This window comes from Madurella fahalii (assembly GCF_045866475.1).
Source record: "Madurella fahalii IFM 68171 DNA, scaffold_1, whole genome shotgun sequence".
NCBI classification, from domain to species: Eukaryota; Fungi; Ascomycota; class Sordariomycetes; order Sordariales; genus Madurella; species Madurella fahalii.
The window spans coordinates 9,629,771-9,650,823 of record NW_027263971.1 but is presented as its reverse complement, the minus strand read 5'-3'; the positions used below and the strand labels follow the sequence as shown (position 1 = coordinate 9,650,823).

At 57.5% G+C, this 21,053-nt stretch overlaps 7 protein-coding genes across 7 annotated transcripts; 1 reads left to right on the top strand and 6 right to left on the bottom strand.

Moving 5' to 3' along the window:
- Positions 1-378: 378 nt before the first annotated feature.
- On the bottom strand, positions 379-2,576 carry TAD2 (tRNA(adenine34) deaminase; the record flags this gene model as incomplete). The annotated part of the gene is made up of 3 exons (XM_071058022.1): positions 379-572; positions 630-1,395; positions 1,785-2,576. 3 exons carry the CDS (start codon positions 2,574-2,576, stop codon positions 379-381), a joined length of 1,752 nt encoding a protein of 583 aa, XP_070914123.1.
- Positions 2,577-3,543: 967 nt separating this feature from the next.
- On the bottom strand, positions 3,544-5,739 carry MFIFM68171_02599 (Zn(2)-C6 fungal-type domain-containing protein; the record flags this gene model as incomplete). The annotated part of the gene is made up of 1 exon (XM_071058021.1): positions 3,544-5,739. The coding sequence occupies one exon, from the start codon at positions 5,737-5,739 to the stop codon at positions 3,544-3,546; it is 2,196 nt and encodes a 731-aa protein (XP_070914122.1).
- A 2,365-nt stretch (positions 5,740-8,104) lies between these two features.
- On the bottom strand, positions 8,105-10,155 carry MFIFM68171_02598 (uncharacterized protein; the record flags this gene model as incomplete). Its single annotated transcript, XM_071058020.1, has 3 exons — positions 8,105-8,115; positions 8,184-9,648; positions 9,715-10,155. 3 exons carry the CDS (start codon positions 10,153-10,155, stop codon positions 8,105-8,107), a joined length of 1,917 nt encoding a protein of 638 aa, XP_070914121.1.
- Positions 10,156-12,473: 2,318 nt separating this feature from the next.
- On the bottom strand, positions 12,474-13,673 carry MFIFM68171_02597 (uncharacterized protein; the record flags this gene model as incomplete). Its single annotated transcript, XM_071058019.1, has 1 exon — positions 12,474-13,673. One exon carries the CDS (start codon positions 13,671-13,673, stop codon positions 12,474-12,476), a length of 1,200 nt encoding a protein of 399 aa, XP_070914120.1.
- A 964-nt stretch (positions 13,674-14,637) lies between these two features.
- Positions 14,638-15,632, bottom strand: MFIFM68171_02596 (5'-3' DNA helicase ZGRF1-like N-terminal domain-containing protein (Fragment); the record flags this gene model as incomplete). The annotated part of the gene is made up of 2 exons (XM_071058018.1): positions 14,638-14,669; positions 14,738-15,632. 2 exons carry the CDS (start codon positions 15,630-15,632, stop codon positions 14,638-14,640), a joined length of 927 nt encoding a protein of 308 aa, XP_070914119.1.
- Positions 15,633-16,479: 847 nt separating this feature from the next.
- Positions 16,480-18,264, top strand: MFIFM68171_02595 (SH3 domain-containing protein; the record flags this gene model as incomplete). Its single annotated transcript, XM_071058017.1, has 4 exons — positions 16,480-16,593; positions 16,653-17,084; positions 17,152-18,023; positions 18,201-18,264. The coding sequence occupies 4 exons, from the start codon at positions 16,480-16,482 to the stop codon at positions 18,262-18,264; spliced, it is 1,482 nt and encodes a 493-aa protein (XP_070914118.1).
- Positions 18,265-18,786: 522 nt separating this feature from the next.
- MFIFM68171_02594 (uncharacterized protein) lies at positions 18,787-20,567 on the bottom strand (the record flags this gene model as incomplete). Its single annotated transcript, XM_071058016.1, has 3 exons — positions 18,787-19,588; positions 19,676-19,835; positions 20,315-20,567. The coding sequence occupies 3 exons, from the start codon at positions 20,565-20,567 to the stop codon at positions 18,787-18,789; spliced, it is 1,215 nt and encodes a 404-aa protein (XP_070914117.1).
- Positions 20,568-21,053: the final 486 nt, after the last annotated feature.

Below are 21,053 nucleotides of genomic sequence, written 5' to 3'. Positions count from 1 at the left end.
GCAACAGACGTAACAAACATGTCTAAAACTCCTATTCTCGCAATCGTCTATGTTTGTTTGTGATGCGAACGGTAACCCTAGATGATCTGCATCTTTCTGTTCATGTCAGCGCCTGATCCCGCATGGTTAAAATGACTGGAGCATACAGTACAAGATCCAGGGGCGCGAGGGGGCGTGATGTCCGTCGGCGTTTGCGAACGGACACCAGAAGAGGCAAGGCCGGAAGGGGTTCGTCTGCCCATCTCGCTACCATCTCGCTCGTGTTGGATCAAATGCCACGAATGATCTTGCGCCTGGCAAGCGATGCCATAACAACTGCGGCCAAAGCAACCTCGTCGTGCTGTGTCCTTGCTCACAGCCAAGTGATATAAAGGCCGACTAAGATGTAATGCTCTCGGGAGCGCTCCCAGCGGTTGGGTCCTCCGTCTCGGGCGTTCTCGTTCCAGTGCTCTCCTGGTCCTTTTGCATCTCGCTGGCGGCACTGTGGTTCGTGGGCCTGCCGGCTTGGCCATCGCGCTCCATCATCGCCGCCAGTCGAGCCGCCCGGCCTTCTTTCTTCCTCGGAACAGGTGCTGTCGACGAATCAGTGAACAAGCACAAGACGGGAACAGGATTCTCTCATCACCCACCGCGATTGTTCTCCTGGACGTAAAACTGCCTCAGCAACGTAACCGCCTCGTCACGCCCCCAGCCTCCTTCGGCCTCGTATCCACGCTCCACGTTGCCGCCATCCCCCGGAAGAACGGCGGGCTCAAGCGGAGCAGCAACGCTTCCCTCGATATTATTGTTTCCCGTGACTGTCTGCCCATTCGTTCGGGCATCGGTTGAAGCCGGACGGCGTTCGAGAATTGGCCTCGCGAGACCCTTCCCGTTCCGAAATCCAGGCGACGGAGGAGCTGAGGCCATCGAGTACGGCGAGTTCTGGTGGATCCGGAACACGCCCCCGGTGCCGCCAAACTTGTCGTTCACGGCGCCAAAGTACACCTTCTTGATCCCGAGCTGTCGGAGCAACGAGGCGCACATGACACATGGCTCCACCGTGACGTACAGGGTGCACTCGGTGATGACGGAGCGGTCCACGCGAGGGGAGGGGTGAAGCTTCTGCCCGTAGGGATAGAGATGGCCATCGCTCGGGTCGACGTCCCCCCAGGTGCTGGTCTCATCAGGTTGCGCATCGCTGGTCTTCCGACCCGATGCTCCCTCGCGCCGCGAGTCCTCCCCGGCGGCCCCGGTGTCGGGTGAGTAGGAAAGCAAGGCGCAAATAGCCATTAACTCAGCGTGCCTCGTCCCGTTCCGACTAACATTCGTTGCGTTCATGCCCTTGGCAATCACCCGGCCCTTGTAGACGAGCACACACCCGACAGGTGTTTCGTTGGTCTTGAGGGCAAGTCTGGCCTGTAGAGGTCGAGTCAGTAGACGGGCGGCAAAAGAACGAACGATGGATGGGAGAGAAGATGAAGTTGATCTCAGGGAACTGCGCCGAAATGGGTGGCTCGTGCTTGGGGGGGGGGGACGAGGGACAGCATGGGTCGGCAGGCTGCGAATTGTGTAACGAACGGGAGGGGTCTGTGTAATGAGGCAAGAGGTATATAAAGACGTTCTGGACGGGATTAACAGTAGAAACGAGTGGACAAGTAGTAGATCGGTGAGCGAGGTGTGAACCAGGAAGGCACGCAGCAGAGCGTCTATCCCTATCCACAGTGGATGCGTGCCGGTTGATGACCAAGCAGACGAAAGGGACTGCAGACTCCTGGAGATGAGAAGATAGAAAGCCGGCGACGTACCATATCCAGAGCATCCCTCATGAACCGACTATGCATAGCCCTTTCGGCGGCCTGCTCGGGCGTCTCGGCCTTGACCTGGATCTGCACCGTCTCGTTGCCCAGCTGGATCGTAGTGGTCTGCTTGAGCTTACTAGTCTGAGAGACCGAGTGCTCCAGCGGCACCGGGAGTGCACGCGTAACCTTCCCCTCGGCAACATTGCCAATACTGGCGCTGGCGGGCAAGCCAGGCTCTTGTGCCGGAGCACCAGCACTCACGACTCCCTTGCCGCTTCCCTCCTCCTTGAAGGCCACGGCGCCATTCCCCACGGCTTGACGCGACGCCAGCGGGGATCTTGCCGCCTTTCCGCTTTCATTGAGGTCCAGGCGGGAGAGCCCATCGTCAATAAGTTGAGCTTCAATATCGGCTTGCGAAGCCTTCGGCGGCGGGGTGTTTTCCTTTCTTGAAGCCGAAGTTCGCTGGTGAGCCAGAGCGGCTTGGGAAGCGGGCGTCTTGTTAGCCTGCGGTGCTGAGACCGCTGACGGGGTCGAAGCGGTAGTCATATCGCCGCCACTAACACTTCGGTCGTCGCCGGAGCCGATGTCTACGTCGACGTCGTTACGTATCTCGTTGAAGGCAGGAGATATAGCGTCAGAGGTTGAGCAAGGAAGCGTTCGATGATTTGGTGAAGGCGAGTGGGAAAAACTCTTTACGGTTTGCAGAAGAATGCGAAAAGGAAAGAGAAAGAGCGACTGCAAGAAGGCAGCAGTTTTGAGGCCGATGCCCGAGATGGCTTCGAAGAGTGCGATTGCCATTTTTTTTTTTTTTTTTTTTTTTTTCCCGTCCCCCTCAGCGCCGTCGAGCGTTCTAATTTTTTTTTTTTTTTTTTCTTCCTTCAAGCAACCCCCACAACTCCAATCACAACCCGCCAGGTGCTGATTGAAGGCTGGGAATTTCTGGTAATAAAGGCTAGTGATAGTCGTTAACAATGTTGTTACCTGAGTGAATGCCGGTGAAGATAATGTATAAAGAAGCAGCACCGTCGGCCGTGCAGCAATCCGCGTGTTTGACTCGCCGTGCAGTAATGATCAAGATGTTGGGCACATTCGGCCCATCAGATCCACAGAAGTGCGACGTTATGCTGTTACTTTGTACAACCAAAAAGAATGTAATCTGCAAAATGGGCCAGAAAATCTAGCTGAGCGTGAACCGGCAACGATAATAACAAAACTAAAGGTAACAAAGAAATCGCAAGGCCAATGTCAAATTTAGTTGGTGGTGTGGTAGTTTGCCAAACCCCGTTAAAACGCACCACTCGCAGCTACCAACCTGGTTTGTTGCATGAGGTCCCGTTTTCCACCACCGCTGAGCTAATGTACTATACACGAGGGACGCTTGCGGGAAATCCCTCCTACAATTCCTACGATCCGAGAATGTATTACCACGAGCATCATCACACAGTCAAGGGACGGCCGGTATTAATTTTCAATGGTCTGCGAGGACCCTCAATTGTCAAGCCCGAGAGCTACTAGCTAGCACAAGGGGGAAGAGCCATTGCACTCAGGGTCAGGCCCGCACAGTCCATCAAAAGCTCGTCCTCCCCCCCAAACCCATACCACACCTTGCTTCCCTGCTGAGAGCAAGCCCTGAATATAGTACATACAAGGAAGAGGACGACCACATGTCTCAAAATCCGAACCCGGGGTATCATAGTCAAAAATGCACTCGCTAACAGAACACCGCATATCTCTAAAAACACTTGCCGGGTCTTTCCAAGTCCTTTTAGACTAAGAAAGACCCCACCGACAACAAACGAGGAGTGACATTCCTCGCTCGCCGTGATACCGTGGACGCGAGATTGCTGTCCACGGCTTGAATCTTCGACTTGACATTGTCGACGATGCCCGAAGGCGTCGGTATTAGCAAGCTTGTCGAGGCGACCCCTGTCGCGCTCGACGCCCCGGAGCGCCGAAGCGCAAGCGGGGTTAGAGATAATATGGTGCTGAGTATGTTGACGAGGTTGACCCGACATGCCAGGTGTGACTGCAAAGCAGATGCACAAAGGAGCGAGACAAGACCGAACACGGCAAGCTGGAAGAATGTAGGCGAGAACGATCGGCTCGTTGGCCCGTTCTTCACATCTTCTCCGGCGGGGGTGCGCCGTGTCGGCGAGGTTGAGATCACCATGGTCGTCAATTCCGCATTGACTGCCGCATTGAGTACAACGGTACTCCGCTGGACGACGCGCTGCCCGTCGGCAACGCTACAAGACCTCGATTCGACGCCGGTCTGCAGTAGCCTTGATAGCGAGCCGCGTCCGCAACTGTATCCACCCCTGCGGACGGCGACGTCACGGCCAAGACAATACCGTTGATGGGCGGCCTGTGGCGGTGTCCTGTGAGTGGCAGGTTGCGACTCGGGACGAGAAGGCGAGTCTAGCATGCCAGCCCTGGATGCTACGTTATCTGCAACCGAGTGGATCTGTGATGGCCTCCTGGGTCGAGGTGATGAGCCCGGACTAACCGGCGACTCAACCACGTTGGCCGACGCAATGCTGGAGGTATGGCTGCTGGTGGAGGTGTGTAGGGCTGCGGAGCGGAATAGTGGCCGCCTCGTGGGTGACGAGCGACCGGCGCTAGTTGCTCCTATGACATGGACGCTCGATTCCGGACCGGAAATTCTCCAGAGCTCGCTAGTCGTAGGTGGATCATAAGTATGTCGTGGATCGTTGGCGGCTGTGTCAACGGTAGCAACGCTGCGCGACCGTGGGGACCGTGGTAGGCTTGCAACGTCCCTCATTTGTAGAACGGGGTCTTCATCAAAAGCGTCAGGGCCCGGCGAGAACAGGTTGAAGTCGACATAATTCGTGCCATGGAGGACGTCCGGATTGAGATAGGGGACGGTCGGGTCGTCAAGTGAGACGCCGCCCGCGACGTCAACCACAACATCGGATGTGACGGTTGGCGACGCGCCAGGAGCCGCCGGAGTATACGGAGTAAACGCTTGTGACGGGGAAGTCGAAGAGGAAAGGGAGCTCGGGGAGGAGAAGCTCTGGAAGTCGATAAAGGAGTCGAAGTCGAAGTCGCCAGCTCCGTGTTGGGCGGCAACTGCGGCCGGTTCTTGGTCGAAGGTGATGAATTGGTTCCAGTACTCCTCAATGTCCTGGAAGCTGGCGTCGAAGGGCACCAAGTCAAGTGTGGTCGGGTCGAAGCTGGCATCGCTGAAGTCGGCCACAGCTTCCCCTACAGCCGCCGGCGGGGGTTCCTCAGCCTTCCTGGGCTTCTTGGCGGGCTTCTGCTCAGTTTGTGACGCGGAAGCTTGCGAGGCGGTCCGCTTCTTGTGGCTGGGGTCGCAGCGGATCTTCTTCCGCCGGCAGGAGTCGCAGGCCTTGATGATGCGCATGAGGTGGGCATGGTCCCGCTGCTCCTTGGTCTTGCAACCTCGGGAAGCAGAGTTGGTGACATCCCGACCGTCCTTGGTCATGATGCGCATGCCAGGGTGGTTGGAGAAGTCCACGGTGGCTTGCCGTGAGCTGGAGGTGCTCGCCTTCTTGGACGCAGAGGACCGTGACCTGGCCCCGGCGTCGGTGGACATTGACGGGGTCAAGGCTGCGGGTGACCGAGTCCAGGATCCCTGGTCCGACATCACCGGAGAGAGGTTGAAGCTGGATCCGTAGCCCGAGTCGTAGAGAGTCGAGCTGGCGGGAGATGCCGTGACTGGAGTGAAGGAGGCGGCCGAGGGAACGGGGTAGAACTTGAAGGTCTCGCCGGTCTGCCGGGAGTACTCGAAGAAGTCCATGGCGATGTGTGTCCGCTTGTCCTGAATCGAAGACGGACCGGGGATGAAGGCGTTGATCATGTCGTCAAGTTCGGGAGTGCCGATGGCGGGGAGCCACTGCAGGGCTGATCCGAGTGCCGGCTGGCAAACGGAAAAGCCCTGGTAGGCACTGGCCGAACCGTGTCGGGCCATGCCGGCCATTCGTACGGTTGCTCCAGGTGAGTGGGACACAACCAGAAATGGGTCTGGGGAGGTGGCAAAGATGTCGCAGAGCTTCGCCGGGCTTGGCTCGAGAATACTGGATCTCGAAACTACTTGGGGGTGTAATTGTGGTGTTTGCTTGGCAACCCAACGTGGAAGTTGTGTGCTTAGAAAGCGGGATTGCGCAGATGTGATTTGGGGGTGAGGCTGGGTTCTGAGGGGCCGAGTGTGGCCGAATCTATCCGCAGGAAGATGCTCGGGTAGAGGCACGAGTGCAGGAGCAAACAGACTGATACTAGTCGGGCTGTGCACTGACGGATTTCGTTCTTCCTGTGAAGAGGAAAGAAAGAGGAAGAAGGCAGAAACTTGTCCGATGGAGTCAGGCCGATATTTCACTTCGTTCCAACAAGAAGAGTTGCGGGAGCTGGCTATGCCCATCCAGGCGCAGCGAAGGTTGCTTCCCCCAGCATTTCGGCGAGTCGAATTAGGAATAGCGCGGCCAGTAAGCGCGGTGGGACGGGTACCTTAGGCGATGGGCCTTTCCTGTAGAGGACAATTGGCAATCCAACACATCCGCACTTCCAGCACCTGAGGCTCTCGTTTCCCAGGACTAAGCCATTTGTGCGCAGTTTCTTCCAGCACCGAGTGCATTTGGACCGGCGATTCCCGATTGACTTGAATGCAGATATCTAAAGGGTTAATCGCAGGCGACCCCGAAGCGCAGGATATTTCTCTCTCAAGGACTTAAACACATCAGGCCAACACCGTCCTCGCTACAAAATAGTCCGTCTCATATCGTACCCCCTACCGCCGAGACGCAGCGGGAGAGTGGCCTGCATGGCCGCAGAACACGGCGAGCGTTTTGGCGGGCCCATTCGCCCCCACTCGTCTGGTAACTCTCACCCTTCCGCATAGAGGAGGTGAGGAACAAGCCTCCTCCAACCCCGATCCAAAGTGAGCGGCACTGATCAGCGCGGGTTTCCATTGGCTGGAAGCGGATGAGTCAAAAGAGCCAATTCATCACGGACGGGACCGTGCTGCCGTGTCCATTGGATTGGAGAGAACTCATTGCGCACTGTGCCGAGCAGGTCTTGAGAGATCAGAGCCGAGAGCATTTTTGTATTATCGCAACGCTTGCCCATTGCGGTCTCTGGATGCTTCTCGCAAGGCAATCTGCACCTCTTTCCTCCGCGACGGCGGCCTCAAGGTTATATCTTCGCCGGGGAGGGCAACTAAGCCTTTCGACATTTCACTTTCGATGCCTCGGCTGAGGCTCTTGACAAGGTTGAGCGCTCGCTTGAGGCGTATCGTGGGGGCGCGGCTCGTATTGAGGCCTCGGGCACGCTGCAACAGGGGCGCGGCCTCTCCCACAGCCTCTTACACAGTGTAAACATGTCGACCGCCTTGCTCCGTTCCCCACCTGCACCGTCAATTGACTCAATGGAATTGATGTAGCGCAAGCCAGATGCGGATGTTGCACATGCTTCAGAACTGCATCTCGGATGACTCCTTTCTCGCAAATTCTTGGCAGCTTACTCGATTTTTTCACGCACCCGCGATACGCTTTTACCCGCATTCACAGCTGTGGCAGTGTCACGAGAAGTCATTTGAGCATGCTGCAGGATGCATCGGTGCATCGATGCAATCTCACCCTCCCACAAGTGATAGGCAAAATTCCACGGCACTCACCGACAGCAAGACGGAATCAGGGTGCCAGTTGTACCGATTCCTTTCGAAAGGAGAACGCCTTGAGGAGATGCTCTCGAAAATACTCAAAAACGCACCGTCCCTTCCGGCTGTCGCCAGACTTCCATAACCCAAGAAGCCTGAACCCCTGATTCCAAGCGCCACTGTGTAAACAAACACACCCATCCCTGAGCAACCATTTAAAAATTGCATTTCTTAACCCCATCGACCAACATCGCCCCATTAAGTACCGCATGCTAAAATGCAAAAAATAGGTGGGTAACCAAAATACCAAAACCGGATTACGACGAGGCAACCCGAGCGCTCAAAATCTCAGAACCCGACAAGAAGCCCGGGTGGCATTTGAAACCAGAAAGCGGAACACAAATAACGAGGATATTGTTGACACCACCGACAAACGCAAAAGCGTGGTGGGATACTGTCCACCCTCCCAATGACAAGTTCAAATAGAAAGGAATATCTCGTCAACACCAACAGCATATCCAAAACAAAAACAAAAACCGGAAACAGAAACGGACGCTAATGCCTGCAGCCGGTCACTGGTATCCAAAAGCTGCTAGCGAAGAGGAACCCATACCAAAATCATACAACCAAACCACACTCAATAAGCACAGAGCGGCTCGGACTAAGCAGGCGGGGCGCTCGAGCCATCGCACTTTCATGATGATGCTAAGTCTCGGTCAGTGCCCGGCCATCAGCTAAGAAAGAGCAGGCAAAACCAGGCGGACATAACATACCAATCGGTGCCTCCAGATGCTGCCGCAATCTGACCCTGACCAGCCGTAGCAGCCAGGGCACCATCAAACCGGCCACGATGAAGGCGACGGATAGGCTCGGAAGGGGGTTGTCGACAAGACAGGGCACGGCATTGCTATACCCGACACACGACCGACCGGGAGACAGCAAGGTCTCGAGCAATACGAGGACGAAGAGCGCGGCAGCGAGGAGTGCGGGCAACGCTGTCGAGGCATGACCGAGCGTTTGGGCGATCAGGTCGTGGGATCGGATGGGATCGTCGGGCGAGATCTTTGCACAGTCAACCCTGCAAGGCTGCTGTGAGCTTTCTGACGCTGCTGCCAGAGCGGCCATGAAGGATTGGCTAGTGCCGCTTACATTCTCATAGGCCCCGCATGCCAACATGAAGGGGCCATTGTACCCTCCGGCCGCGCCGGCCATCGGAGCCGACTGATTCGCCCAAGCCGCGTGGTTCCACGTGCCCTTGTCGACAGCAACACGGAGCGGCGACGCCGGTGTCTGTTTCGACGAGATGCTGACTGTTGCCCAGTACAACTTTTGCCAAGAGAACCGTCCGCACTGGCGGCACGACTCAGATGGGGCGAACCAATCGAGCCTGCATTTGGTGCATCGCCACATATAGTTTCCGTCATAGAATGGGGCGTGCTGAGACGCAAAGTGCGTCGTCAGGGCGTCCAGCGTGTTGCAGCGCTGGGAGCAAGGCTCTCGCTCGGTCGACACGGAGGAATCAGTCTCGCTGCTGCCCCACATGCAATCCCATACGTCGCGGTCTACAATCACATGTTTGCCGATTGGAATGTGCGGTTCGCTGGACTGAGAGTTGGCTCCCTCGAGGGCCCGGTGATATGGTATAGTTTGGTCCGTCGTAATAATCCTCGGGCGCGCGGCTTGAAACGAAGGCATTACCTGAACCGGCTGGGCCGGAGTCTGCTGAAGCCTAGTCCGCCGCGCGTGCGTCCCAGAATCCGCACACGCGTCATCCGAGCTCTGGTGTATATTGCCGGTGAGGTAATGGGGACCTGGTCGGTTGGCAATGGGGCTGTGGTTGGCAGTGAGAAATCTAGGAATTGGAGCGTAGGCTAGGCTTTGTGAGACCGAAGCTGTCTGCTGTGACGCCGTCTCGAACCGCACATGGGCCTCCTCCTGCCCGGCCCCGAAGCCCGGATCCGGGTTGGCGGTAGTGACTCTGCTGCCTTCAAAATTGTACAAAGGGGATGCTGGACTTGGAGAGACGGGAGTATGTCCATTTCGGGTTTGCTGCAGTATATTGTCGATCTCCAAGTGAGCCCCGTCCTGTTCGCCCGAGAAGCTTTGAGCTGGGAAGGTCGCGGGGTTCTGTTCAACACCGAAAAGGTCAAAGTCATCGACGTATGGTGGAGGTTGGGTCTGCGTCCCTTTGGATTTTTGGTACTCGTCTTCGAAGAGCCTTAGATCGAAGTGGCTACACTAGAGACAGCAGTTAGAAACTCAGGACGGGAACACCCGAGTAGCGCGAGGGCTGAATCTTCGTACTTTGACTTTGCGGCCGCGGCAGCTCTCGCAAGCATGCAGCTTCCGCATCAGCGCAGCTCTCAGTTTCGCAGCGTCGGGCAGGGGCCCATGTCGAACAGCCCTTGCTTTTTTGGGCCGCGGCTGGTCCCCGTCCACACCCATATCGTTCATCGCTTGGGTGACAGATTGGGTCGTGCTTGCGCATGAGGGGGACCGGGACGCAGTTGTTGCTTGGGAAGGCGAGACTGGTTGGAGAAATCCGCTTTGCTCGTTCTGTCGCCGCAACAAGTCCCACTCTTCTTGCTGCCGCATCTTGTTGTAGAGCTCCTGCGTCTCAGGAGTCGGTATGGGCCGCGGGCGGTGTGAGGAAAGCGGTCGGTTCGAGGACTGCGCTGGCATCGTGCCGGATGGCTCTTGGTACAGTCCGAATTTGCGTTTAGGATGGCGTGGCATTCGTGACATGGTGGCGGGCGAGCCTTGTCAAGAAGAGTATTATAGGGGAGACCACAGGCGCAAGGCTGTGGCCAGGGGTGTAGCTCCCGCAGTCGAAGCAGAGAACGCGAGAGCTGAGAATAACGCTTCAAAAAGACAAAAAAGCAAAACAAAAGGAGACCCAAGAGGAAGAAATGGACGGAAGAACACGGCGTAATATGATAGAGAGAGAGAAGAGGAGCATCCGAGGTAAAATAGCATGGGGCAGAGGTCTTCAAGTATGATAGCTTATGACCATTGGACTGAGTAAGGCAGACTCGGACAGCAAGGCGGGCACTGCCTCCTCTCTCGGCTCTGCGGTCCGCGACAAGACCACCAGTGACGTACCAGGGCACCGGTTTTTGGGCAGAGAACAACAAGATGGACGAAGAAGCGGAAAACTACTCTGCTTCGAGGCAAAAGAAAATAGAAATACCTGCCTCTTCTGACAAATCCATTGTGGAAGGGCTGGATGGAAGTTGGAGCTTGACAAATGACATAGTTATGGCGGGGCCTGGTACTGGAGGCCGATGGAGCTCCAAGGCTGCGGCTCAATCTCCCCCCCTTCCCCCCAAATGCCGAGACGGCGCGCAAGAGCGGTTGGCCGACGCGTTCAAGGGCTCGCAATTCGAAATGCTTCCATCGGCTGCCTGGAAAGAGCGATGTTTGCTCTTTGATGGCGCGGCCGAGGGACGATTTGATTGACGAGGCGGTCGGTTCGCGCACCATTTGGGTGTTGGTGAAACGCCATTCACGGTAGAACAAAAGGCGAGGGGCACTCTAGGTTGGCCCCGCAATCAAAATGTCAAGGGCGGTACGTACATAATGATGGCAGGCTACTGTAGCTTAACGAGGCACAGCAGACTAGGTACCTACCTTAGGTGCCCTGCAGACTCTAAAATGTGATGTCACGTTATCGCGGTGCCGCGGTCGGGCGAGTCAATCGGGGCTTGCGGCAAATGTAAGGGATGTCTTACATTATGCAGGTAAGAGAACTCTATCACGTCTGCTTTCACACCTCTTGGGAGACTCGAAGGCGCATGCCAAGCCAAGCCGACGCTGGGATGGTGGAATGCCTTGCCAGGAGACCTCTCCCACTGAGCCACGGCATCGCAGCATCGTTGTGCCGACCCGGTGAATCCATCAAGAGTCGGTCGGGTCCAGTGTCAGTCCGTCCTCAATCCCATCCACGCTTAGCTCCCATTTCTCCTGAGTTTTCCCGGGTGGGATCCTTGCATTCCACCATCAGCCCTACGCTGTACCACCTACCATTCCCGTTCATTTCAGTGAGCGGGAATGCACCCAGCTGTCCGCACCTTGCACCAGTGGGGTCGGCGGGGATGGCGGGGATAGCGCCGACTGGGTAGAGCGAGGGACCTGGTGCATTCAACCGGCTCCAAAGCACCAACATGGCTTCGCGAAGCGGCACGTCAGCGAGGAGCCGGGTCGCCCGGGTTGGCCTGTTCAACACACCCTCCCCCAGCTTCCCGTGATTTCTGCAATCACGGGCAACCGGCCTCCCAATCGGGACGCACAAGTAGATAGCGACGCCGTTACACCAGTGGTAGCGGTTCGGACGAGGGCGGGCTCTAGTCGCTCCGGCACTTGCGCCACCCCCATGTCCCCATGACCTGAGGCGGCGCTGCACGAGCGCGGCTCTTCTAAATGGAGAACAATTCCCGCGAAACGGGGAGGCTTGTGAACATAGCAAGACATGCGGCTGACCTGGCGGATGCAATCCGCTATATTCATGAAACCCGTCCCAGTTAGCTGCATCCCCCGATCTCCGGCGCATGGGCAGAGGCTAGGTGACATGTGCCATGTCCGGGGACGCGCGCGAGAGGATTCAGGAGTATCCGTGATGGTGTCATAATATATGTCTCTGCGTGGCAGGTTCCTTCAACTGCAACGCCTCAGCAAACCATACTCGAGTGACGGAGATAGGCATTCGGGCGCCGAGCGCCGGTAATTGCTTGGGGAACGCGCAGAGAGCTGCTATGTACTCAGTCTGAGCTGCAGTTGGGGGGGGGGGGCAGACAGCATCACCAGCTGAAGCCCCACGAGACACTCTTCAAAGTTGTAGAGCCATCGTCTTGTGTGGCCCTCACTACCGACGTTCGAGAACGTTACCGAGGGAGATTGCTCTTCCCCACGAAGCTATACTCACAAAAGTTTGAGAGACAAATTAGGATTCTAATTTAAGCAGCGCTGCTGTATGGGACCTAGCCGTTGTGCCTCGCCTGTGGAACGAGCTGAGCTCCAAACGTTCGCCGGGTACCATGAATGGCACAAGCAATCGGCTTCGCATGTCAACCAGGACGGCCACTCTCCAGGAGATCGTGTGCCTCCCTGCTCCATGGACCCCCGGCCCTGGCCGACACGAAGCCTGGGAATCTCATAGTCCGCTTTGGACGCTCATTTACGGCGACAGGATCTAGCCGCATCATTGCAGATGACCGCACACCCGGCCGCCCAAGGATAGGTTCAGGAGGAAGAATGGATTGAGGGACCTGGCCTGCTGCATCCGACTTGAGTGCAGCCTTGCGCCCCCGAGTGGCCGGGTTTTGGATCCGAGGTCGATCGGCGGTGCCAGCAGACGGGATGTTCAGAGGCGGGTGGTTTGCGCCCCCGGCTCCAAACGACCGAGCCCCGGCAACATCATCCTTGACGTTCATTGGGTGTCCAGCCTGCTCCGGGAGATTGGAGGGCCTGTGTGACTGTGACTGCAAAACCGTCGATGCTGCTGTTAAAATCCCGTCGGTACCGCAGGGCCGTGCTGTTCCCAAGGTAGCATCCTTTTCGGGGCGGGCAGTGTTCGGCAGACTAGGGACTGACAGCTGTGGCGATGTATCCTTCTCATTACCACTTCCAAGGGGGGAAACTGCTGGTCTGTGGCGCGCCAGTCCTCGGCGACTGGGAGGATCACCGAGGTGTTGAACCCTCGGCTCTCCTTCATCTTCTTCCTGTGACTCTCTAATCTCCGTGTCCATCGTGCCGGTGTTGGGAAGGGAGTTGTGCCGTTGAAGAGCGGGTCCAGCGGTCCGCGTTGAGGCTTCGAGTGGCGGGGACACTGTGGTCACCCTTGCGAGATGCTGTACTACGTGTGACGGTGCCAACCCTCCGCCCATCATGGCCCGAGGCGACTCTGGGCTGTCAGCGCACATCATTGTATCGTTGTCGGTAATGAGCGGGCCTGTATCACTCGGCGGGCCGGGTTGTGGCCCGCCTAGTTTTGCTATATCGACCACAGGGGAGCTGGAGGGCACAAATCCAATGACCTCCATGCTCCTGATGCTCTTTCTGCCAAGCCTTGCTAGCCGCGGGCCGGCTGGAACTTGAGGCAGCTCCTCGCTGTCGCCATCGTCTGATCCCGCTGTGTAAACTTCTTCCCTGGAGCGAGCCGACCTGCCTCTATCCTTGTTGTGGGTCTTGCGGGCCTGCCTGGTAGCCCTTGACCTGTCGGTCTCTGAAAGGAGATCTGTCGGGGAAGCTTCAGTGTCCCCATCCATGGTGGCCCTTAATTGTTTGGGTTTGCGGGCCTTGTTAGAGGCTCCGCCCCTTTGCATCAGCAACTTGGTTGGAGCTGATGGCGAAGCTGAAGGTGAAGCTGACGGCAAAGCTGAAGGTGAAGCCGAATGTGAAGGTTCTAACACATGATCCTCTACACTGCCGCTAGTACCGCATAGTAAGTCTAGCGGTTCCGGTAAACCAAGCTTACCGAGCGCCTTTTCACCTGACCGCTGCAGAGCTTGGCGCTGCCGAGGTGGAGGGGGCAAGGCAGGTTCGCACGGAGGACCCCCAGGTGCAGGAGGAGGGGATGCGAACGGGTCGTCGTCCTGCGTCCTTGCACCAGGATCGCTGGCGCCGGTCCGAGGGTGAAGTGGCGGCTCGGAAGGCGCAGCATCGACGGATTGTGCTGGCAGGTCGTTGGAGATACTCGGCTCCCGAGAGACCGTACGTTGACGTTTTAGCTGCTTATGCCTATCTCTCTTTTCGGAAAATACCAGCAAGCCTCGCTTCTGTCGAGGTCTGAGTCGCAGTTCCGTTCTTTCTTCCGCTGGGGGGAGCTTGGCATTTTCCGTCAGATTTTTGTTGCGGCTTGGTTCTTCAACCGACAGCGGACCTAGTAACTGTGCCGCGAAGTCACGCTTGGTTGGTTTCTGCTTCTCCGCGGTAGAGACTATGGGTTTCCGCCTCGAGGTGTTACTGACTCTATGTCCCGGACCAGAGTGCCCGTTCGCGCCTTTCAGCCCGACACCCGTCTCTTCATCCACGACAATTGCTTTCGAGCATGAAGTGCCCGATTGTATGTCGATAGCCTTTGAGGTGCTGTCGCCAACTTTGGACTGGGTTTCGTCGACGATATGTTGTAATGGTTGCTCAATGAGCTTTCTTTCGGTGCGTCCATAAGGCATTGCCGACCTAACAGTATCCGTGGACACTTGGCCACTGTTTCTAAGTTCCGAGCGACGGCTAGCAGCTTCCTCGATAGCCGCTGTGTTCGCCTGCCGCGCAGAGATAGTTTCCTTGGGTAGTAAACCTCTTATTGTTCGTTCAGGCGCTTCCTGCCTACCACGCACCGCATACCTCTCGGTTACAGCACGGGGTTTCGACGGAGGCCTAATCAAGTCATCTCCGGAAGATTTTGTTAGTGGCCCACGGTGAGCGCATAACCCAGTGTCCTCGCTCCGGAGCTCAGCGTCTGATATGGCCCCCTCTCGAGGGCCCGGGATCTCGGACGCGGTCCGACTTGCCGGTGTCAGCCGCCGTGGTGGGGCAGAGCTCACAGGTACCGCAGACAAGGTCAGAGGCGCGCCGAATAGGCTTTGGGCATAGCCCATTTTGCTAGGTGGGGTGGTGTCATGTTTCCGTCTCTTCGCGGGACGGGAATCGGGTCGAGCTCCAGGTGCCTCGCTGGCTTTCTGCCGAAGCTCGAATGGCGATTCGGTGGGGACTGCGGCGCGGCCATGGTGGCCCGTCGGGGTGCCGAGAAGCTGATTGAGAGGACGGTGGCGGGTCTGGAAGTGGTCTTGCACCACAGGTGCGGACAAAGGCGTCCGCGCTGGCAGGACCGAGAAAGGTGAACGCGTTGCGACTCTTGCCTGACGCTGCGCCCTCTCCTTCACTCTCTTGTCCAGCAATTCAGAGAGGTCTTGGTTCTGGCGGCCCACACACTCGGCAACCTGGACGATGATCCCCCCGCGTTCCAGCTCGACTTCTTCGCCCTCGTCGAACTCCCATTCACGGCGCCAATGCATGTCCCCGACGAAGTTGCCGCGGTCGTCATAGACCATGACGCGTTTGTTGAAAGTATGGTATTTGAGGCGGCCGTCCTGCCATCGTTTCTGCTTCCTTCGGAGATCGTAGGTGAAGAGACACAAAAATTCCAGGACCGGGGCGTTATGTCCGCCGCTGCTGGGGCCCGACGCCGCAGAAACGGCCGTCCCGGGGATGGGAGTTGACGGCATTCTTGACGCCCAGATTTGCGCTGGTCATTGCATCACTTGTGGTCGGGCGACAGCCATCTGCAGCTGCGGCTGCCTGAATTGTGTGCGCTTGGGGAGACGCGAAACGAACCGGGAGTCGCGTTGTCGGAGAGGCGCGCCGTCACCTGACCTGGCATCTCGGTCGGCCCCAGTGCCACTGGAGAATTCAGCCCTATTGAGTTGTGATTGGCTTCTGGACCTGACTCCGCAGCAACCGAGCGCGGGGTTAACTGTAGCGGCAAGCGTTGGCCCGTTTCATCATTTCTTCCGCCAACGGACCCGACCTGCTGCTAGTGTAACGATGGCCACCTGCAAGGAGCCTCTGCGCGCCCCCTCACGGGGTCCCCCAGGAGGATTAATTGTCTGTCTGGAACTTGTGCCTCCAGGGCCCTGCAGCGCCCGTCGCCATCCATGGCCCGCGAAGACTCTCGAGAATGGGGCTGTGCCGCAGAAATGATGTCGGCATGAGCGCCGACTCGACAATCGCACTTTCAACGTTGCGGGCTGGTGATACAACCGGCTAGCCTGCCTAGGGCATATTCCTTCCTGGAAATTGCACGCCCATTTTATTTTTTTCTTCTTGGATCCTCCGTGCCCCCATGTTTGGGCCCTGGAGCATCTTTGGTCTCGAAGCGGCGCTGCCTTCGGACTAGACCTTTGAAACTCGCGGCGATCCGCACCACTGCTCGACTCCAATTCCGCCCTCCAAATGCATGTGGCGTGGCGCGGATCTTCCTTGATTTTACTCCCGCGGGCATGGTAGTGCCGTTTTCTCCCTGCTATTCCCGTTTCCGCTCCGCAATTCCCGGATTCTCCAGAACGCCACAAGATGCAGTCAATGCAGAGACAGTTTGGCAAGCTCTGGAACAAAGGGCCCGGAGATAATGCCAAGGTCTCCGTTCTCCTCAGTGACTACGAGGATGCGGACAAGGTCCTTGCGCAGGTACTAGGGGCTGATGCGTCCATGCCCGTCACAACGATGCTGACATCCCCTCTATCCAGATCATCGACAACGCGAGGCTCTGGAGGGACTCATGGGTATCTCTTGTCGGCACCCAGTTGCAAGTTGTCGCGGAATATGAAGGCCTGTACGACCCCATCGTTGGCGCTTCCGATGGGAGCGGGCGCCCGGCCGTTCCAACGCCGCCACTGCAACTGGAGCGCACCTTCAAGTTGAAGAAGGCGTACAGCGAGCTCAAGGCCGAACTGTTGGAGGAGGTCAGGATGATAGAAGAGCGCATCGTGAAGCCTGCTGTCGACGTCCGGGATTGCATCGCCCCCATCCGCAAGACCATCAAGAAGCGCGAGAATAAGAGACTGGATTATGAGAAAGCTCAAGAAAGGACAGCTAAACTCCAGAGGAAACCAGGCCGGACTCCCAAGGAGGATATCGCCCTCACAAAGGCCGAAGCAGAGATGGCTCGCGCAGCTGATGTAAGATGAACCATGCCGTTCCATCCGCGCTCCTTGACCAGAACTCGAGAACTGACAACGTGAGTAGGAGTTTGGGGTTGCCGACGACCACCTCCGCCAAACCCTACCCCCCGTCGTGGCTGCGTCATTCAGAATCGTGCATCCATTGCTCGGCCATCTCATCCTGATCCAAAACCGATTACTGGGGCTGTACTACACAACGTTGCACGAGTACTGTCTAGAGTTTGGGTTTCCGTCACCGCCGCCGCCGATGGAAGAAGTGATCGCAATCTGGAATGCCGCGGCCAGCCCGGCGCGAAGCGAAATCGAGTCCATCAGCTTCATAGCTCGCGGCAAGGGGGCACGGCAACCTTCAACGTCCGCGCCCGCTCCCAATGCCGTTCGCCGCGCCGCGACGGGCTTGATCCCGGGCACCAAACCAAGTCCCCAACCGCGGGCTCTGCGGGCGCCAGCATCGTCAACCTCCCTGCAACCGCCATCCCCAGGGGACGACTACCCACGCCAGCCCAGCCCGGCCTCATCCACAAAGTCCAGACCCGACTACGCGAACCCCACCGACTTCACGACGGCCACCATCCTAGGCGGCGCCGCGGTGCGGCGGACCGCGACGGAACCCGTGCTACCCAACCACCTCAGCCACCCCTCCCCATCCCTCCAGCAGCGTGATTACTTCAGCCCAAGGGATCCTGCAGCTAGCAATCCCGTAAGCGCCGGCGCCGGCGCCGGCGTCAGCGTCGCGCAGCTCGCCAACGGCTTCGGCGCCAGCATCGCCGCCAAAAAGAAGCCACCTCCGCCGCCGCCCAAACGGATCCCGAGCACCAAGCCCGACGAGTGGGTCGTCGCGCAGTATGCGTTCGACGGCCAGGGGAAGGGAGACCTCTCGTTCCGGGAGGGCGACCGGATCAGGATTGTCACCAAGACGGAGACGGACCAGGACTGGTACGTACTTTTTAACAACCTCAACCCCAATCCCAATCCCAACCCCAGCCCCCCTGTGGCACACCAACCCCTGAAAAAAGAAACGAAGGGGGAAGTTGTTAGCGGGGAAAACGCACAGCTCAAGAAAAGAGAAAGAAACGTGTGGCTGACTTTTATTATCTGTTTGCTTTTTTGCAGGTGGGTTGGCGAGCTGGGAGGGGTCAGGGGCAACTTCCCGGCCAATTACTGCAAGCCCTGCTGATCTCACTCTGATACGTCGACAACATACGGCGATGGAAATTGAAGTCCGGGACATACGGTCCAAGACAAAACAATTTTAATAATGGATAGTTTTCGTAAGAGATTGGGTAAATGTTTGCTCGATGGTTGGGTACGGGGGTGCATGGAGGACAACGGGGCGAGGACGGGGACGTGGGAATTTTGGGTAGATGCTGGGTTTTGATTGGTAAATCTACCCTTTTTCTTTTGGATACTTTGCAAATGATAAATTTAAAACGACGTTTCTCTGCTTCTGTCCTTACGTGTCAAATGAGACATGATAGATTAAAAAAAAAAAAAGAAAGTGAGCGGGTGAATTGCTACCGATATCTAAGGGATACAACAAGCCGTTCCGTGTTTTCTGGCCCTGCCCTGTCAAACCTGATTCCGATCTATCGTGGGTATCATATGAAAAAAAAAAAAAAAAAAAAAGACGTAACCAGTCTGTTTGTTGGGGGGGTGCGAAAAGGAAACCTAGTGGGTGGTGGTGGTGGTGATGCTCAGTTCAAATGGACAGAGCACTCATTCCGATTGCCAAAGAGCGCGAGTCCTTCCGGTGTTGCCGTCTATTACCGGCCACGTCCGTACCCAGATTCCTGTCCTCGGCAGCGCGGCGGTCGGAACCCGCGGCAGATAAAGGTCCGCCGAGCGCCATGTAGTCGTCTTCTAGTGACATCGGGGTGACCGGCCCGGGGCTTCCAAGCGGCCGCAGCCTCGGCGAGACCGGCTTGTGCGTCTTGAAGATCGTCAGCGGGACCCTGCCGTGCGGCGATGCGGCGGCCGAGCTCGGCGTGGACGCGCTCTTGGATAGGATGGCGCTGGCAGCCATCGCGGCTTGCGCGACCATGTCCCTCTGGTATTGTTGCAGACGTCGCTGGGCTTCGGAGCCAGACCGCGCATGCGCCTGGTCTCCACGGTACACCGGGACCTGGGACTCGGACTGGACAGCCGCCGGTGCGGGTTTCGCTGCGGGGGCGGGCCGAGGTGGGCGAGTCTTCCCGTGCCGTCTCTCCCAGTTGGAAGGGTAGTATTTCCCAAGTGGGAGGGCCGCATTGTCGTGGGTTCCGTTGGGGATATACGACGAGAGGGGCGTATCGGGGGTAGCAGATGTGCTCGGCTGGGTCGGAAAGGGAAAGTATGATGGCTCGGAAAGCTTCGCCGAGCCTAAGGAGCGGTCCTCTGCGCCGGATTTGCTGGACTCGGCGGCCAATTGAAGGGAGTGATTTCGGGCCATATCGGCGTCCAAGTGGAAAGGATGAGGGATTCGGATGCGGGATTGGGGGTCTTCATGAAGAGGGAAGTATCCTCTGCGACGCACGTCCTACGTCAGCAACCACGGGCGCGCGCATTAGGCGAAGCGATACGGGAAGGGGAATGTGAGCAGCGTATCGTACCCGGCAATGTCCCCCCGAGCAGATAAGGGCTCGGGTGGGCTAGAAGCAGCTGCTGAGGTTATATCGTGCTTGCGCCCTCCTGGCGGTTCGATATCGATCGGCTTGCTCACATGCTCTGCCGGTGCTGAAATATCCTCGGGTTGGAGGTGGGTATTCAGTTCTGCCAGGAAAATGGTTTGTCAACACAACCGGCTTGAGAAGGTTGAAGAATTCGGCTGGCACGCTATGACGCAGTGTTTTTGTGACCATGCAAGCACGGGCAAGGGTTGAGATGCCTCGAAGGGGAGCATCGCAGTGACCCCACTGCAGATGCGCCTCTCAGTGTGTTGGGGGTTCGGATGAGGCCTGGGGGTTACAGACAGCTTCCGGGAGCCGGAAACCCCGCTGTGGCGCCCGTCTACCCGGACAGTGCCGGCGCTCTGCAGCCCCCCCCCCCCCCCCGGCGCCGCTCAATACCCCGTGGTTTCCTGGAAGCCCACTGTTGGGGCCTCACCCGACAACGAGCCCGTCCAGCGGCTAATAATCCAGGGCCGGTCACAACGTGACGGGTCGGTCCAGCGTCCCAACCCGGCGGCATGGTGGAGACACGTGAAGGGTTCGAATCCAAGTGAAGGGGAAAAGCGGACAGTGCATACGTACCCTTGCCAAACAGGAGCCCATCCTTGACTGCCGCATGACCCGCTGCATACCCCGAGGCCATGACTCGAGACGGTGCATCCTCTTTTGATGGGGTGACAGCGGGAGAGAAAGCGAACTGTTCCTCGGAGCTGCGTGAGGTGTGCGATGCGTTAGACGCGTGCGATGTTTCGGACGAGTTAGACGGCACTCGTTGGTGCCTGGCACGCCGTGCTGGTGGCAGCGATAGTGGCCAAGAAGGGCCGTTTGCTTCCATCTTGGCTGGCCGGGGAGATGCAGTCTTGAGATCCGGACGGCACACGCGAGGGCTGGGAAATCGGGAGACGGAGTGTGGCAGCTGTGTGTTTAAAAGAAAAGGCCATGTCAGCGATGAGGAGCGTTGGGTGCAGGTGATATAAAACCCCCAAGATGATGTGCACCCGCAATCGAAGGTTTGATCTCTCCAAGGAAGGGGTCAAGATATTGTTTCTAGAGCAATTGCAGTGGCGATACCTACCTGAGGTACCTTGGGGGATGAGGGAAGCACCGGATAAGGTTAGCTTGGATGACTGTGTCTGCATTGACCGATATGAACCGCAAGGTGCTGCTGCTTACTCGTGCATCAAGCCGAGGCCAAGAGCCGACGCACTGTCGAGTAAATTCGATTGAGAGAGTAAACCGCTGGAGGGGACAAGTTTGAAGTTGGGAGAGCCCGATCAGCAATACAGCTCTTGTCCGCGAGTACCGGAGACGGCGAAGAGGG